Source organism: Diabrotica virgifera, chromosome 9 (assembly GCF_917563875.1).
Source record: "Diabrotica virgifera virgifera chromosome 9, PGI_DIABVI_V3a".
Lineage (NCBI taxonomy): Eukaryota > Metazoa > Arthropoda > Insecta > Coleoptera > Chrysomelidae > Diabrotica > Diabrotica virgifera.
This window is the reverse complement of record NC_065451.1, coordinates 211,523,131-211,543,224: the sequence shown is the minus strand read 5'-3', so window position 1 is coordinate 211,543,224 and position 20,094 is coordinate 211,523,131. Positions and strand designations below refer to the sequence as shown.

At 32.3% G+C, this 20,094-nt stretch overlaps 1 protein-coding gene across 1 annotated transcript; it reads right to left on the bottom strand.

The window, feature by feature from the left end:
- Nucleotides 1-3,001: 3,001 nt before the first annotated feature.
- On the bottom strand, nucleotides 3,002-19,781 carry LOC114326110 (MOB kinase activator-like 1). The gene is made up of 5 exons (XM_028274342.2): nucleotides 19,557-19,781; nucleotides 15,972-16,138; nucleotides 10,485-10,712; nucleotides 10,260-10,423; nucleotides 3,002-7,365 (listed from the first exon to the last, which is right to left on the bottom strand). The coding sequence occupies exons 1-5, from the start codon at nucleotides 19,568-19,570 to the stop codon at nucleotides 7,285-7,287; spliced, it is 654 nt and encodes a 217-aa protein (XP_028130143.1). The 5' UTR covers nucleotides 19,571-19,781; the 3' UTR covers nucleotides 3,002-7,284.
- Between the last annotated feature and the right edge of the window lie 313 nt (nucleotides 19,782-20,094).

The window sequence follows — 20,094 nt, the reverse complement described above, 5'->3', positions numbered from 1 at the left end:
AAGTCGATAGGATACACCGTTTGCTAGAAAAATCGATTTGAAAATTTTTCGTTCCTTGAATTAAAAAAAAAAGATACAAAAAAACTATTTAGAAAGATGAAAACTGGTACATTTATTTATATTCCAGAAATTAATCGATTTCATTAATGGCGAATTTCTAGTACCGGTCATAGGCGTCCGTTTTGGGTAGGTCAACAGTTATTTTATAGCATACCTTTGTTGTCTTTAATTTTTAAGTATTTTTGACACTAGATTATTCAATTATGAGATATTGAGTACTAAAAGTTACTCTTGCTTTAAGTTGGTAAAATACATCGGTTTTTTTTTAATTTTTTTTAACTTTTTTTTTTTTAAATTCCCAAAACTAAAAACTTTCAAATCGATTTTTCTAGAAAACGGTGTATCCTATCGACTTAAAGTAAAAGTACCTTTTAGTACTAGAATACCTCACAATTTAATAATCCAGTATCAAAAGTGCTTAAAAGTTGAAGAAAAAAAAGTTATGCGATAAAATAACCGTTGCCCTACCCAAAACGTACGCCTATGACCGGTACTAGAAATTCGCAATGGATGAAATCGATTCATTTCAGGAAAGTAAATATGTATACCAATTTTCGTTTTTCCAAATAGAAGCGTTCTGGAGGTATTTAAGAGAAACTAATTACATGGCGCCATCCCTTAGGAAGCATTTTCGGACTAGGTGAATTGAGTTAAATTGTCATAAAATTAGACAGTTTAGAGTTTCTGGACACCCTATATAAATGTACACGTAATAATGTAAGAACGAACAGTCGCTCATCTTTAGAATTCTACACAAGGACAGGTGTAAGACAAGGTGGTGTTCTGAGTCCTTTGTTATTCATCACTCTAATGGACGAACCTGCAAAAGAATGCAGGGGTAAGGTAAAAAAAACTAGGGTTGGAGTGTATAAACTTCAACAAGTTTACGTGTCAGAGTTGATATATGCTGATGACCTGGTAATTGTGGCAAAATCAGAACAAGACTTGCAAGTGAATGTGAATGTTTGGAATGAAGCCTTTAAGAAATTTGGGATGAAAATAAATATTGAAAAAACAGAAGCTTTAGTAATATCGAAAACTCAAGAAAATATAAATGTAAAGCTGAATAATGAGACCATTACACAAGTAGAGGCCTTCAAGTATCTAGGATCAACAATGAATGGACAAGAAATATAAAACCAGAAATAAACAGCAGGGTAATGAGTGCAACAAAATTATACTATACACTAAATAAAAGTTTTATTAGGAAGAAAGAAGTAAGCCTGAAAATAAAAATGAAAGTATTTCTGTATACGAGCCGGTGCTACTCTACGGTAGTGAAACGTGGACAGTGAACGACAACATCCGTAGTAAAATTCAAGCATACGAAATGCGATATTTACTTGCGCTATCCGGGGTGACCAGACGTGATCGTATAAGAAATGAAGACATTTGTGAAAGGTGCGGTGTCGGAAGGACCTTAGACAGACTTGAAACGAAAGTTATCGTGGTTCGGACATATGGCGAGAATGAGTGAAGGTAGAACTGTAAAGAGGGTATGGAAAGCGGCATCTGACAACAAACGACGAAGAGGCAGGCCAGCAAGAACGTGAAACGCAAATATTGGAAAGGCTTGCGTAAAAAGAAATATTGGGTGGAGAGAAGCAGAAAGACTAGCTACTGACTGAAAGGCATGGAGACGTCTGATTTCTCCACTTACCTCGACACCGTAAGGTACAAGAGGACGGCCTAAGAGTATTATGTCTTTGACTTCATTCAAAGTTGATTCATCGCACGTCCCTTCTTCATTCCTCTTGTTGGCATGTCTTTAAGAGATCTTCAAAGTATTTCGCCCGTTGTTCAATTTATCGGTTGTTTCTCCTGGAAGTAAACCTACTTTAATTCTACAATATTTTGTATTATTCTTTTTAGTTCCTCTGAATTTCTGAACTGTTTGGTAGAAATTGTTAACCCCTTTGTTTATGTAGGTTTCTTCTACGTTTTTCAGGCTCTTCTAGCTGTTCTCTTTTCTTCTTTCTGCTATTTTTTTAACATATGCTCTTCTAACCACATAGTTTTCGATCGTATTTTGGATATTTTCTCTGTCTCTTTATAGTTTTATCCTATTTCTTCTTGCCAAAGCATTTCTACATTCTTTGTCGAACCAGTCTTGACGTCTCTTTATATGCACTGTTCCTATACACTTTTCCTTTGCTTCCGACATGCTCTCTGTATGGTATGCTATTCTTCTATTTCCTGTTTTAATCACTTGTATACTTGTTCTCAGAGGCTTCTTTCAGTGCGTCACAGTTTTTCGATTTCTTTCTAACGCATTAAATTGCAAGAGATAGAAAAAAGGTATGTCGTTTATACTCATTGTAGCCTCTGAGAAGCACCATATCTATTTTTAAGCCTGATATAATGAATCTTTTCTTAACTTGTTGAAGTTACACTTCTTTAGGTACGAGGGTGAATTTTTACATTCCCTGGCGCATGCGCACACCGACAGTGTGGTATTAGTCGCTACATCTTTATGTAGCGCAAATAAGGTGTGCGTGAAAAGAATATATTATTAGTGTTTTTAGTAAATATATTTACTATAATTTTTGTGTCTGTGGATTTGTCTTCCTCGTAATAAGTATTATTGAAAATGTTTATTTTCAATTAATCTATCTGTCACCGTGATTGTAATTATGTCCGAGAAATCCTACGGATCGAGAGGTCCCCCGTTCAAATCCAGTCATTTTTTTTCTTTTTTAAAATTTTGGTATTATTTTTGTTCTTTCTAAAATTAGTTTAATATTTAAATACAATACAAAAAAACTGTTTAAAGTAGATAGGTATATTGATTTCGTTGAAATCATAATATGAAGTTAGATTATATTATTATAATAGAAGTGTAACTTCTTAGGTGCGTACAAAGTACACACACATTTTTTTTCTCCAGTTGTTCCATTTCAGGAAAATCAAACGGGTAAGAGGATGAAATAAAAATCTGCAATATATTGTTCATTTTATTGTAATTTAAAATGCCAAAGATTCTCACATATTATCACTTTGGTTGATTTGGGGAGAAACATCTATGAAAATACTTCTTGCGTCGAATATAAAAAATAAAAAAATAATTTTATCTAACACCTTATTACATACGACACATTTGCGACAATTTTAGTAACATACACAAAGCTAGACGAAAATAATTTGTCCAATATAGTCTATAAGTGGGATTTGGTGAAGCTTAAACGTATTACGATAACGATAGGAGTCCTGTGCAAAGAATATCGAACATAGATTTGATCCATTAAACGAGATTGTCCAGCAAAATCCAGCAATCATCAAGTATAAATATTACCAACAGTACATTTAATCCACTTGTTTCTTTGGACCGCCATTTTTTGAACTTTTAACCAGAAAAATTGCTTGTTGCTACTCAAGTTCATGTTGCTGTCACTTGTCAATCATGTCATACTGCTTACTTCATTATGTATATCTCATTGATAAAAATGAGCATATACAGTTGCCTAATATATTGATTACCTTGTTCTTTTTTCTTCCAGTAACCCAGTTGACTAATTTCTTAACTTTCTTGGGTCTGGGTACAAAACAAGGGTATTCTACTATACTTCCGAGTAAAAACTGACTTCTACTCATTCCATATCAACTCAAAACTAAGCTTTTAGAGAGCAAAATCTATTTGCATTGGGCTATTACTACTGCAAAGGCACTTTATAGGTTTCCTTGCCCAAAATATCCACCTTGATCTGTGGATTTGACACCTTTGGTGTCGTATTGGATGCATAGCAGTTTTCGAATGACTAATAGATCATATTATATCCTATAAATTGCAGTAAAATAAATTCATTTTTCGATTTCTACCAATGTTACATTATTTCCTGTGTGTTCTTCTACGTCCCAGCTGAAATTTTCTTTAATAAGTTCAAGAACATTGACAGGAATATTCCAGAAAATTCTAAGTGAACTTGATAACTAGAAATCTCTTACAAGACCTGAAAAATCAACCTATTTAAACAATTACCAAAACAATTTTTTTAGTAAAAAAATCTAATTTTTATGGTTAAAGTCAAACAAGATTTTAGAAGTATTTTCAATCAATAACATGAAAGTAACATGTATTTCCGAAGAACAGTATTAAAGAACTGACAAAAAAATAAAATATTTACTCATAACCTATTATAAATTTTTCGTGTTTTTAAAACAGTGGTGTTGGATAATAATCCATAGCACTTCAGTGCAGTACGAGGTTTGTCTTTTTAGTTTTGCATATAGCCGCTTAGATGGCGCCACCAATAAAACCTTCTGACACAAATGTAACCTCAATCCTTTGTTGGCATATTGCGATACAAGTCGTGTAGACACAATGAATTTTTTAAACTAGCAAGTTGGTCGAAAAATGGATCTTAGACAAGAATATTTTCAAGCAATAATTTTTTACAATTTTTGGAGACGATTATATAACAGCAATGTCTCGCTGAAATGGTTTCTGTGTTTGCGACTGAAGCACCACACCAGTCAACTATTTGTCGCTGATATTGCGAATTTCAACGTGGTAGCTCTAATTTCAGCAACGAATCCAGACCAGGTCCAGATGGCCACCGTGTAACATACCGGAAGATAGAGGCATCTTTGAACATTTCAAAAACCTCGATAAAAAAGATCCTTCATGAAGAACTGAGTGTTACGAAGTTGGTTTCCAGTTGGATCCCTCATTTGCTCATAGAAGAGTAAAAAGCCATTCACGTCAGTTAGTGTCGAAAAGCATTGGAACGGTTCAACAAAGGAAGCTCAAAAAACGTTTTATTGTATTATTAGTGACGATGTATCTTTAATTTACTCCTACAAACCCGAAAATAGACGCCAATCCGCTGTGTGGGTGTTTCACGATGAGGAAAAACCAACAAAAGTGATCCGTTCCTGAAGTGTGTCAAAGTAAATGGTCGTAACTTTTGTGTCAAAATCTGGTAACAATTGCTTTAGTAGATCGAAGAATGGTTACTTCTGATTGGTATATAACAGTTTATTTACCAGAAGTTATCGTGAAAGTCGGAGAAAGCAACACACAACTGCGAATCATCCAACATCAGGACAATGCAAGTGCTCACACTGCCCAAAAGACAATAGATTTTGGAGCTTCAAAGCATCAAATTGTTAAACCATCCACCATATAGCCTCGACGCAAGTTCCATCGATTTCTGCACATTCCCAAAGATCGAGAATTCAATGCGAGGGAGCGATTCCAGTCGCCAAAAGAAGCCATCGATGCTTTTAAACAGCGATTTTACAGGTGTCAACTTAAGACTGAATAACTGCTTTGAACGTATGCAAAAGTGTATTGATATTGGTGGGACATATTTTGAAAAACAATAAAGTGCTTTAAATCTATACAGGGTGTCCCGGAAAATAGTGCGTTCCTTAAAGGTGTGAGTAGAATGCACCATTTAAAAGAAAACTTTCTTATACATTTTTTTTTCTAAAGTCATATCTGTTGCCTCGAAAAAATAAAATAATGTCTTTTACTAAAATTTACATTTGGCAACCCGGTAGTTTTATTTATTTTGACATAACGAAGATATTTAAAATTGTAAACACAAACAGTCATAATATCATAATTACCTGTAACCCGAGAATACATTGTATTGTTGTGGTATTGTCATGATTTCGATCGCAAGTATCATGTTAATTACGTACCTATAGTGTATAATTAATTATTAGTGCAAGATTTAGATACACCAAGGCGATTTACTTCGAAGTTTAAGGATTTGTAGATGGTTTCAAAACAAAATGTGTAAAATGTTATGTGTAGATAAAGCTTGTTTTACGAGAAATGATGTGTGTGTTTTACATTTATAATGCCAAAAGTATTAATGTATGGGCTGGGATTATTAGTAATCATCTGATTGAACCACTCGAACTTCCCAGAAGATTGAATGGAGAAATGTAATACTCAAATTTTCTGTAACATGTTCTACCGATAGATACTTCTTGAAGACGTAGCTTGATTGATTCGATTGTAATAAAAAATTTTCATGTAAATTAAAACACTATACAAACCTTAATTATTAGATATTTAATAAACACGAATATTATGCTGTTTTTCTATCACTCTTATCAGTATTTTATCAATACATAATATTATGCCTAATGGTCGATGATTCATGATAGTTGAGTTCGAGTAAAATTATTTTTACACAGAAGAAGGAACGCAGCGTTGCCGGCTGTATTTGCATTTCTGTGGATATTAATCAAATGCATTAAAATTAATAAATTATTTTTTTGAAAACGGTTGACTTTACAATAAAATTTTTTCAGACTTTTGCTCTAAATGGTGCACTTAGCCCAAAGCTTGATGGAACTCACTATTTTCCGGGACACCCTGTATATTCTCTGCCTTTATGGCTATATGCAAAACTAAAAAGACAACCCTCATATGTTACAACCTCAGAATGATTGTGTAAGTCCCCAGATAGCTTCGAGCAGTTCTATGTAAGCTATATTCGATGTCGTACCCCAATTACGAAACCCAAACAGTCATTGTCAAGTTGCAAAGCGTGATTTACGAACAAAAGTAAAATAAAAATATGTTTAATGTCCTAAATATCTCAGGAACTCTAAGAAGCAGGTGTCTTTATGAAACTTGGTAAGTATAATAGTAAATTAAAAACTAAATATGTAACGTTTGGACCATTTTGCTACTTGGAATTGTTGAAAATTAGTTAACGTAACATAATTCTCATGTATTCAATCAAAAAATTAACTTCCTTATACAAATTGTATCTTAAATGTTGGTTTAATTGATTTTCCTTATATACTTTTATCATTTTGCAGAATAAAATTATTTCTAGACTGTTATATATCGAACATACAATGGAAAACCGCTGAAAAACTGAATCATTTGACTAGACACAGGTGACAGTTAATTTACATTAAAAAAACATCGTAATGACAAAACAGTCCAAACATTTGATCAATGTCATACCCTGTCACTTCCAAAGTTTCACAAATTTTATTAAGCAATCTAAATAAATACATCATACGCGTTAGATATAAAAAATATCGAATGAACTACTATAAATATAACAAACTATATAACAGTAAAAAGAAAATCCTAAATAATAAAATCGCTTCTTTAACTCAATCGCTAAAGTATAAAGTATATTCATGTGCAACATGCGCTCCTTGTTAGTGTCTTCTATAGACCAAAAGGGATCACACGAGTCAAATTAAATACAAGGCAGAGGTATATAGATCCTATTAAGCTTAGATTATTCATCGAGTCTCTTTCGCGGTTAGCTTGTCGATCAATTCTTGTAGGGGAGCCAGCTCCCTGCGTTCAATCAAACTGAATTCCTGAAAAACAATGCATTATTTATTCATTGGAATACCAAACAATCGCAAAAACGAATATTCAGTTAGTATTATCTGTTATTTACAAGCTTTGAGCAAATTTAAATCAAAGTAAAATTCATCCTTGGTCTTCCTCTTTTTTTGTTTTTGAAGTTATACTTCTTTAGGCACGAGGGTGAATTTTTACATTGCCTGGCGCATGCGCACACCGACAGTATGGTATTAGTCGTTCAAACGTTATACAGGATCTGATTGGGTGTTAAAATCATCTGTCAATAATTGTTCAATATGGAGATTATGGATACAAAAATGTTGTGTATATTAGTTTTTATTGTTGTGACGGCAGAAAAAAAGCAAGTTTATAATTATTGTAGTGACTTTTTAAATAGTTTTTAAAAGCGACAGGTACGTAATAATTGTAAATGTTTCAGTATCCTAATAAAAAATTACATAGATACCTACCTATTTGGAAAATTTAACCTTTAACTACCCGCGCATCAAGTTATAACATAACTACACGCGTGGCGTACTTTATACGCCACAAGAAAATACACTTAAAAACAGCGGATTTGTTTATTTTTTTTTTTTGAAAAAATACACTTAGTTGTTTGTTATAAACCTTATTCGGCATCAGTGAATACTTGGAGTTCCTTCTCAGTAAGCCAATTGGGATTTATAGCTGGAATCATGGAATAACTGGATTCCATGATAAATAAAATTACTAATAAAAATTTTTTTGAAATGTGATTTTTTACAGGAGAAAAAGTATTGTTTATAAAGAAAAATATATTTTGTGCCATAATGACTAAAAAACAATTGAAATATGTACTTATATTACGACTAATATTAATATAATCGTGACGTATATTGTCCACCACCGGAAACTGTAAATTACTGGATTTATTATTATTTATTATTTACAATTATGATTCCAGCTATAAATCCCAAATAATAAACTGTAAATTACGATCTTCCCAGAACGCCGATTATAACGAAACTAAAACCAAATTGCAAAGCACATTCCAGTGATAGGTTAGAGAGATAAACAAGGTCAAAAATTCAATTTATAAATATATTTGCAGTAGAAATCTTATATCTGGCGTACAAAATACGCCAGCGCGTGTAGTTAAAGGTTAAAATGAACCTAATACCAAAATAGTATGTAATGCTTTGATTTACATAATTTGATTACCATCAAAATTTCTACCAATATTCACCTAATATATTGTTATTCCACAAAATATTCCTTTAATTCCACAAAAATCAAACTAATTTGATTAAATTCATATAAATAATAAACAACTGTCAAAAGTTTATGGTGTAAACGGTCAGTTGGTGTATATTCACATGACAGATATGCGATGCTGGTGCAATGGGAAAGCACTTTGATTTTCGATCGGCGGGATCGACGTATAGCGGGTTCGAATCCCAATGCAAGTTACTATTTTTTTTATACATTTTATGATTGTAAGTATATTATTATATAATTTTTTTCAGAAAATACGTATTTAGTTAAAATTTTTGGCAACAATTATTGTTCAGAAATCATTTCTTTGTTGCATTTTTCAATGTGTTTGTGTGTGTTTTATTCTTTTATTCTTTTTTTTTTAATTTTTGGTATTGTTTTAATAAAATTTTTTGGAAAGTAGTAAGTATTAAAATTAGTTTAATATTTAAATAAAATATAAATAAACTGTTTAAAGTATATTGATTTCGTTGAAATCATATAATAGAAGTATAACTTCTTACGTGCGTACAAAGTACACACATTCTTTTTTTTTAATATTTTTGCTTCCCACATTCTTCTCACTGGTATGGTATCTTTCATCCATTGTAAATGACCCCACCAACTCAGCTGTTTCTGTTTTTTAAACTTCAATGTAGATTTATTTTCAGTTCGTTCATTATATCTGTGTTGTGTATTCTATCCATTTTGCTAACACTTTAACTTTTCTTAAAATTCTCATCTGTATCGCCTGTATCTTAATCTTTTGCTAATCTGTTAATACCCATAATTTGCTGCGAAAAGTCAGAACAGATCTATAAACTGCTTTGAAAACATCCATTTTTGTATTCCATGATTATTTCTTTTCTGCATATCAATTTTTTATTCATTGCATGATCAAGTTGTAGCATTTTCTCTACTCTGCTATTGATTTCTGTTTCTAGAGATCATGTTTCTTCTGTTATTACTACTAAGTATGTAAATGTTTTAATTTGTATTTTTGTTCTTCCAATTTCTATATTAAGTTCTTTTCTTGTCTCTCCTATCTGCATAACTTCTATTTTATTGATATTTGTCTTCATTTTGTTTTCAGTAAGAATTTCTTTCCATATTTCTACATTATTCTGAAATTATTTTTCAGTTTTTGCAATTAGCACCAGATCATCAGCCCATAGTCATTCTGAGATATCTACTCATTGCAGATTTCTATACTATAAGTAGTTATTACATTCTCTTCTCTATTTTTTCTTGTATATAGGTACTATTAGCGACACCTTCCACTCTTCCGGGATTTCTTCATTTTTCCATATGCTATTCATTATTTTTAGTTTTTTTCATTTTCCCATGTTTTGTATAATTTCTTTGTTATTGTATTCACTCCAGGAGCTTTTCCATGCATACTTTTGGTAAGGTACTTTCACTATCTTTTTCCGTTTTATCTCTGATTTTTCCCTCTTTGCTGCTGTTACTAATCGTTTTACTTTTTTATTTCATTTTTATAGTTATTGTAATTCTCGTTTTTTTTTTATATTCTAGATATTGTTTCCATGCTTTTTTTTCTACACCTTTACTTGTTTTTTTTTTCTGAGAAATAGAAAATATTGTTGAGAATATTCTGACTGTGCTGTACCAAAAATTCTGTTAGATTTTATGATAAAAACGACATATTTACCTGAACGAAAAATATAAAATGTTTAAATGATGTATTCAAATGTGCCTCTTCTCCCAATTGCACCACTTCGCTAAAATGTTGGTGGTATATATGCGCGTACACTCTAAACAGCCTCTTCAGAATAGTCTTAGCGATGGATTGAAAATTTTTTGGAAATGGAACACCTAGAAACAAAGAATAAATATTTAGGAGGTAATAAATTTTCTGAAATACAGAATCGCTTACCTATTTTTGATGGAAATAATGTTTCATCATCTAGTTGGTCCTGGACCCAAGTCATTAAATAGTCAATATACTTTGGTGCTGAACATTTAATGGGTTTCTTAACTGTATGACCATCTGCCCAATGGTATTCATATTTTGGTCCGGCAGACATTATAGGACAGCTGTCCTCTGTACAAAATTCGGTTATTGTTCCATAAAGCATATTAATTTGATTAAAGAAGTCCACAGCTAAAACAAAATGTGTAAAGTCAGAAATGGATTCGATTTTATATACAATGTATCCATATATGGGGTGCCCAAGGGGAACAACTTTTTTATTTTTAGTAAAAAATATCTTTCTAGGAAAAAAACTATGATTGATAATGATATAATTGACTACATTGAATCATATACGGATTTTCACTAACCTAATACCAACAGTTTTGAGATTAAACAGTTGTTTCATCAGAAAATAAACTATTGTAGTGAAAGAACTGGTAATTCATCGATTTTGTATAGGCATTCAAGAATATGAAATAATAGACACAATAAAAATAAGAAAGCTCCAATACTGCCATGATAAGGTAAAAAGCAGTGAGTGTCAAAATAATGGTTTTGAGTTATTTGTAATTTAAGATTTTTTCTTTCGCACAATTTATTATTTCTTTAATTTTAAGCAGAAAAACGTTAAAAAACATTAAAAAATATGCGTTAATTTTTGGCAAATCAAACAATTGTGTTACTTGTTTTTTGGATGAAAATTCAGCAGTTACTGCTGTTTGCCCTAATAATGAAGTTGTTTTCTTAAGCAGAAATGTAGAATTTATTGTCAGCTTTATGTAAATATCGGTTTTAAAAATAAACCAAAAATGCAGAATAAAGCGGTAGTGACATCAAATGTAATTCACATTAGAAAAAGAAAAAAGTCTTAATTAATTACATAATATTGAAAAAACTATTCGAAATTTATTAAGTATTCAATGTCATCTTCTTTTAATGAAAGCCAAAAATGCCGTCTGTTTTCAAGTATGAGAGGGCACAGTTGCACACATTACACCTTGTTTCTTTTGCGTAGGGACACCTCTACAATTATCGCGTAATTTACTAAGAATTTCTAGTTTATTTTCTGTCATGTGTTTATTTTAACGGATGTTAAATCAGGTGATGTCTATGCAAATGGCAGTATCTGAAAAGATACTGCCTTATGTCATGATATAATACAAATGTGAAGGAAAATAGCATTAAATTCACATTAAAAATTATATTCCAGATCTCTGTGTACACAAACAGCAGTAATTAGTTATTTGTTACGTTGGATACTGCCTGTTACCATCACATTGAGAGTTACTTTGTTACTTACTGCTTTTTGCCATTGCTAGTTCTGGTATAAGTTGACTATAAATGTGACCAAACCCTTTGTAAAAGTAAGAGCAGTTACTTAGGTAGGATACATTAATATCTTATAATATTATATCTATATAAATTAAGATGTATTGGTTTCCCTGAGTGGTTTCTTTCATGGTTGAGTAGTTATCTTGATGAAAGAGTTCAGTGTGTTTTTATAAAAGGTTCACTTTCATTTCCTATCTTGGTCAGTTCAGGGGTCCCACAAGGCTCACATGTGGGTCCTCTTCTCTAACTTGTTTATTAATGATATTTCTGAGGTAATAAAAGTTTGTCAGTTTTTGCTATTTGCTGATGACCTTAAGCCACATTTCAAAGTTTCAAATCTGTCTGATTGTCTAAGGATCCACGAAGACTTGACTTCTCTTTACAATTGGTCTCTTTCCAACTGTCTCCAGTTAAATAAAGATAAGTGTTGTGTTATATCCTTTAGAAAGTCTAAAAATAATGTTGTGTTTGACTATCACATTAATACAAGTGTTCCATCAAGAGTGACTGAAATATTTGGGGGTGTTATTTGACAGTTCCTTGTCATTTATCCCACACATTAACAATTTGTCAAATAAAGCATACTGTAATCTAGGTTTTATCACAAGAAACTCTCGAGATCTTTCCGTACCCACATATAGAATTTTATATCTTAATTTCATCCGAAGCATCCTGTCTTATGCTTCTATAGTATGGTCACCATACTATTTTAACCATATTTACACCCTTGAAAAAATTCAAAATAAGTTTTTGCAGATTTGTGCTTATAGATTAAACTTAAAGAACATGTCTTCGGTGGAATTAAGGTCAAGGCTGCATATCAGTTCCTTAGAAGACTAGAGAACTAAATGTGATTTAATTTTTCTCTATAAACTACTTGATTATACCACCGACTGTTCTGATTTATTAAGTCTTATCAACTTTAGATGTAGCACTAGAATTCTTAGAGACATGCCCGTATTTTCTATAAAATACTATCACACCAACTATGGCAAATTCTCTCCAATTAACAGGATTCAGACACTGGGAAATGACTTTAGTCAATCTTATGATCTGGTGGATACAAGATCTGTAATATTTAAGCACTGCCTGACTGAGTATGTAAGGAATCGAAGATGAGTGACCTTTACCTTGGAGTCTTCATTTCATTTCATTTGATTTTAATTGTCAGCGATTTTCACTTAACACGTTAAACGCCATGGGTAAATGGATAAAAAATTTAAAAAAAAAAATTTTTGTATATATATCTGATATTATGTGTTCAAAATAGATATAATATTTATTTTTAGTTTTGAGCGAATTTTTTAGTCATAAATATAAAAAAACACATTGAGGTCACCGGTGCCCTCCGCGGCGCTATTGAATAGAAATTAACTTTTCAGTTGTACCACGCCGCGCCGGTCACAATGTCGGTCATCCCACTCTCAGCAATTCCCGCCCCTCTGGGCTGCTAGTGACCATGCGGTTCTAACAAGAAACAACAGGTCAGTTCTTGCAATCTTCAAGTGGATGCAGTAACAGTGTTTTTTTGGTTCTTTGTTCTGTATTATTTTGTGTTCCTATTATTTTGTGGACAAAATTCCACACTATGGAGGTGAACAATGAAGATCAAAGTTTTGCAGATATTTTTGGTAATGTAGACGATTTTTTTATAAGTGAAGCAGATATTGAACGATTTGATTTACTGGCAGCAAGTGTTAATAATATCAAAGAAGAAGAGCTCTCTAACAATCGTAAACGTAAGGGAGATATCTCATATGAAGAAGATGACTCTGAAAATGAAGTTTTGCATGTGTCCAAATGTTGGAAGCGACGAATTATTACTTCTGATTCTGAAAGCGAGCCTGATTTGTTAAATAATGATGTTACAATCAATGATATAAACCAAACAAGTTCTTCACGCAAATGGTTCGAGCCGATGGGACGTCAACGTTCAATACTACCATTTACAGAATTAATTGGGTTAAATCATCCATATTCGACCGTGTTGATGCAAGCCCCTCCTGAAGATTTTTATATGCTTTTGGTTACTGAAAATCTTTTTGAAAAAATAGCAAATGAAACAAATTTATTTGCGACACAATCTATCTTAGAAAAAGATAATAAACCGCAAGCTCGTTCACATTCTTGGATACCAACTGACAAATATGAAATTAAACGTTTTTTTGGCCTTCTTCTATTTATGGGATTGGTAAAGCTGCCAAAAATTAATTTCTATTGGAGTAAAGACAAAATTATGGGACAACAATTTCCTGGAACAATTATGAGTAGGAATAGGTTTGAGTTAATTCTACAATTTCTTCACTTCTCTGACAACCAAACTACAGACCCTGCAGATCGTATTGGCAAAATAAGGGGGCTTATAGATGAATTAAATTTTAAATTCAAGCAATATTACTCTCCTAAAGAAGATTTATGTGTAGATGAAAGTATGGTGCCCTTTAGAGGACGTTTTATTGGACGTCAGTATAATAAACAGAAACGACACAAATACGGTTTTAAACTATTCAAACTGTGCACGATTCCTGGATACACCTACAAGCTGCAATTATATTGTGGAAAAAATAATGATGCAGTAAATAATACGCCAACCAATGTGGTATTATCATTGTGTAAGGATTTACTGCACAAAGGTCACACAATGGCAACTGACAATTGGTACACTAGTTTAGAGTTAGCATACGAATTATTAAATAATGATACCCATCTGGTTGGAACAGTTAGAAAAAATAGGAGAGGGTTGCCAAAAAAAGTTGTGGAAACTAAACTTCGTCGCGGAGAAAGTATGCACAGGAAAATGAAGATGGAATCACTGTCATGAAATGGAAGGATAAACGAGATGTCTTAATGTTATCCACTAAACATTCAAATAAATTTTCTACGATTAGAAAAAGAGGCAAGTTAATTAAAAAACCAAAGATGGTTCTAGATTATAATAAATCTAAATCTGCTGTTGATATGAGCGACCAAATGACTTCATATTCATCCCCACTAAGAAAAACGGTCAAATGGTACAAGAAACTGGCAATTGAATTATTGTTAAATACTGCTGTTGTAAATGCCTCTATTATGTACAGTGAAACAACAAAAAACTGTATGTCAATTGTAGATTTTAGAAGAGCTCTAGTTGACTATCTCACCAGTTCCAGAAAAGAAGACGAACCTGAAGCAAGAACGTCACGACCAACAAGAATCAAGCATGAATTGGGAACGAAACCAGGGAAAGTTAGAGATTCAAGACGTCATTGTGTTCAGTGTTATAAGCTTAATGTGGTACAAGTGGGCAGAAAACTAGCTAAAAATAAAACAAAAAAGGTGAACAGTTTTTGCATGCAGTGTGAAGGTAATCCCCATTTATGTTTGCCATGTTTCAATAAGGTGCACAGATATATATAATCTCATTTTGAAAATTTTCAACATTTCTCTAAAAATTATTTTCTTCATTTTAATATTTTATTGTTTATTGTTAAATTTCTAATTAGTTAGAACTAGTTTATTTTAGTTATTTCATTACTTTCCATAAATATTTATAACAGACAAGATTTTCAATAACATGATATAAAAATTCAAAAATCGTTCTATATCTTTTTTACTTATGTAGGTAGATTTGTCCCATTCAAAAGATCTATTCTACAGCGCCTTGACGGTCATTTCTATACATAATATTAATGAAACGAGTGACCGACGGCACAGAAAACAACTTTGTATAATGCTATGTTGCGGAGGTCACCGGTGACCCCCACGGCGCAATGGGACGTAGGAGCTGGTGGTCACTGGTGACCCCCCATGGCGTTGAACGTGTTAATAATATTTTCAGGAAATTTAATTTACTTAAATTATGATCATTTGTTTAACAATATTTATTAATGATTTAATACTTAGTTTAGTATTTGTGTTATGGTTAGGATACTTTATTTTTGTTATTTGTAAAAATGGGGACATCCCGTAATAAATAAATAAAAAAGAAAAAATTTTTTAAAGGATTACTAATAAAACACATTGTTGAGGTAATTTGATCGAAAAAATGGTAGTTTTAATGATGTTTGTTGAGTTGGTGAGAAAAATAATCTTTGTATATGTACTTAAAAATTTCATAGAAACCTTAGATCTACTTACTATTCACTGCTACCCATTCGTTTAAGTCTTCGCCCTCTGGCAGCATCACAGCTAATCTTAAGTTTCCTGATCCCAACGTAGCAGCAGCATGTTTCATCAACTCATACTGATGGGTTCCTTCTGGTATATTTTTCTTTGGTTTAAATGTTTTTGACGAACGACTTCCACTTAAAAAGTATATTGATTATTATTACCAAATATTAGTAGATAATTTACTTTATACACTACATACATAATTCAAGTTAACACATTAACACTGAGATGAAGTAAAGAATTTATAAAGCCAAGAATGTAAGACCAATAATAAAATATGCATCAGAAGCAAGACCTGACACAGCCACAACAAAAAGGCTACTAGAAATGACAGAAATGAGAAGAATTACAGCAACTAAGTTATCGAAAGAGGAGTGAAGGCATTTGAAGAAAATGTAATGTATTGTATAAATGAATGGACACTAATGGAAAAAATAATGGAATAACCACACAAGCAGAATGGAAGACACATGTGTTGTCAAAACAGCAAGAGATAAATCGCCAACCGGTAGAAGAAGTACCAGCTGACTGCAGAGATGACCAGTGTATGGCATTTGCTGATTTTTATTTTATTTTATTTATCGAGGAGCAATCACCCAATTAAAATACAGTATAAACATTAATCACAGGAGATTTATAACCTAACCTAAACTAAGTTTAAAAATTTTAATCATACAAACTAGGAACATTAAATAAATGTACAAAAAATGTACAAAACACAAGGATATCAAGTTATCACACACAGTTTTTAAGCTGAGCTTTAAATTGATTTGGAAAACTATAATCTAAACCTTCCTAATATTGGTTATTCCGAATATTGGTTAGCAAACCTAGGTGTTCTGGACATGAAGGAGTTGTGTCCGTAGTTGGTGCAATGGGGTTTAATGTAAAAACGTTGATTAGCCTCATTTGTCTACTGGGAACATGGAGGCTAATTTTCTCCAATAGTTGAGGACCAAAATTATTGGAGTGTAGTATATTATAAAACATTGTGAGACCCTTATGCATGGATCGGATTTGGAGAGAGGTTATGTTGAGAGACTTTTCTATATTAGAATAATTAATTTCATCAACCCTCTGGTTTTGTTTAAATGCAACAAATCTTAAGAACTTGTGCTAAACTCTCTCAATAAGCTAGAATATGGGTGTTATAGTGTGGAGACCAAACACACGAACAGTAATCTAGGTGAGGTCTCACAAGTGAACAATACAATTACTTTTATGGATGGGATACTTAGAAAGTCTTTTGCACAACGTTTGATAAACCCTAAAAGTTGAAGTGATTTTGAGACAATAGATGAGATATGGGTGATGAAGGATAAGCTGGAATCAAGCACAACACCTAGGTCTTTTATCTGAGATACAGAGTCTAAAGGACAAATCCTTAATGGTATAGATATGATTTGTAGGAGTTATATTTCGACCAAAAACCATTAAGTGACACTTTTTAACATTAAGTTCCATTCCGTTGCTATCAGACCAATAGCTCAACTGATTCAAGTCAGATTGTAATTTTTCATAGTCACCATCATTCTCGATTTTTAAATATAATTTTAAATTGTCAGCCAACATTAGAAAAAATGCAAAGTGGAAACAGGAGGCAATATCATTAACATAGATATTGAATAGAAGGGGTCCAAGATGTGACCCTTGTGGCACTCCTGAAGGTACCTTAATTTCAAACAATTGAAAACCCTGAACACCTACTATTTGTATTCCTTCAGATAGGTAGGATAACAACCGTTCTAAAAGTTCACCCTGGATACCAAGACCTCTCAACTTATTGATTAAAATCTTGTGATTTACCCGGACAAACGCCTTTGTAAAGTCTGTGTATACAGCATGAACCTGGAAGCCACCTTCAAGAGATTCCATAAGGAAGTCGGTAAATGTCAATAAATTAAGTTCAGTGGAGCGGCTAGAGAGAAATCCAAATTGCTGGTCGATATAACAGCATTTTAAACTTGCTGACAAATAGTCACAAACAAGATGCTCAAAAACTTTGGGAATACAACTCGGAATGCTAATCGGACGATAATTGTTCACTTGAGAGTTATCTCCAGATTTTAGTATTGGGGTAATAAAGCTAGTTTTCCAGTAGGCTGGGAACATCCCGGTCTTTAATGACAGGTTAAAAATGTGAAAAAGAGGTCTAGAAAGTAAAAAGCTTAAGTGTTTAAGAAAAGAAGGTAGAAGACCATCTGGACCTGGCCCCTTGGTGCTATCCAAAATGGAAAGTTTTTCATATATAGACGAAATAGAAATGCCAAACTGAGATATAGTAAATTGTGATAAGTTGATGTCACCAGAATTTAAAATATTATCCTGCAAAACACAATCTCTATTACTATAAGTTTTTGAAAAGTATTCAGCAAACAAATGATCTAATAATCCAAGCAAGAACCATGAAAGAAGTAAGGAGCTTTGAAGAAGCACAGTTGTTCAGATTGGAGTCAAATGAAGACAAAATCAACTATATGTTCAGGAGAGGGACAGAAGGAGACTATTCAAATAGGAGCTCGATGCGAGAATAGAAAAAGGGAATAAAAAATTAGGCAGCTTAAGATCCCTAATGAACTCAAAATATGTCTCCATTAGACAAAGTAAACTCTGACTATATAGTATATAAAATAGCAATTAGATCCACCCTAACATATCCCACAAGGTGTGGACATTCAATAAGATGGAAGAGGATACCGAGGAGAGATAGGAAAGGAAAATATTCAAATGCATATTTGGAGGAACGAAGACGGGTGGGAGAGAAGAACAGGTGGCTTTGTACAAAGAACCTACCATCACCAGATTCGTTAAGTCACCATTAATCAGATCTTTGTGATATGTAGAAAGAATGGCAGGAACAGAATAGCTAAATATGTCGTAAAAGGAGAGGTAGACCCAGAATGTGGTGGATTAATAGAGTGGAGGAGGACCTTAAACATATGAAGGTGAGGGACTGGTAAAGAAAAGCACAGAATAGAAGGGAATGGACAAATATTGTTCATCAGGTCCTTCAAAGTAGTTAAGAATTTTGTATATACAGTCAAACCCGCTTATTGGAATAGCCTTCGTGCCAAGTAAAAGTATTCCTATGACCGGGATATTCTAATAACCGATCATTGGTGGCTAGTAGAAACGTTTCGGGACCTCAAATTCCTATTCCTTTAAGCCTTAAACGGGATATTCCTCGATATACCTAAGAATAGGTATACCTAAACAGGTATTCTTAAGGGGGTTCGACTGTTCTTTAGTTTGAGTTTTGTTTAAAATAATTGTAATTGGTTAATTTAATAAAAATGCAGTACGTTTAAAGGCCCTGTTGTGCGTATAAATAAAATAGTACAAAACTATCAAGATAACCAGCTTTCCAGAGTCAAAAATACATGAAATGTTCAATTAAATATTATTAGAAGAAACATCAAATAATTTCTACATAACGCTTATCGAAAATCTATACCCTTGATTAACAGTATTACTCAGGAAACGAATTATTTATTTTTGTCTTGATAAATATCTCAATTCTTACTAAAAGTTAAAAATAGGCTTCATACTTACAACAAGAAACTCATTGTGAATACATAAAAACAACAATTGATTGTCTTTACTTTACAATCATACACAATTGCCACAACGTTTTAAGTTGAGTAACTTATTTTTAAGTTGGAATAACTAATAAATAAATGCATGTAAATATTTTTTGTAATAAAATTAATCTTTTCTTATTTCATTTGTAGGAACAAGTTCGTTCGTTATCGAAGATAACAAAGGGAATATCAAAAATGACATCTGTCAATATGACGTGAAAACTTTCTATGAAAAACTAAAGAAATAATATTCATTTAAAATATTCGAATAGTTTTATCTATTTATTTTTTAATATTGATTTTAATAGTTTATCCCTGTTAATATAAGTTCAAAATGAAATTTTAGCAAATTAAAATTGACTTGTGAATAAATAACAAACAAAATATAGCACCTGACAGTTGTGCTGAAAGTTTCAGATAAATTTGGTTCCATTTGGTTCTAAATGATGACAGTTCGTCATTAATTGAAGCGAATTGTACTATCGATGGTTTGTTTAATCGAAAATTGT

What these genes read in the sequence shown, in the direction of transcription:
- LOC114326110 (XM_028274342.2), bottom strand. An exon ending in ATTATTTCCATCAAAAATAG is followed by an intron (nt 10,424 to 10,484) that starts GTAAGCGATTCT and finishes CTTTGTTTCTAG; the next exon opens with GTGTTCCATTTCCAAAAAAT. An exon ending in ATTTTATATTTTTCGTTCAG is followed by an intron (nt 7,366 to 10,259) that starts GTAAATATGTCG and finishes ATTGTTTTTCAG; the next exon opens with GAATTCAGTTTGATTGAACG.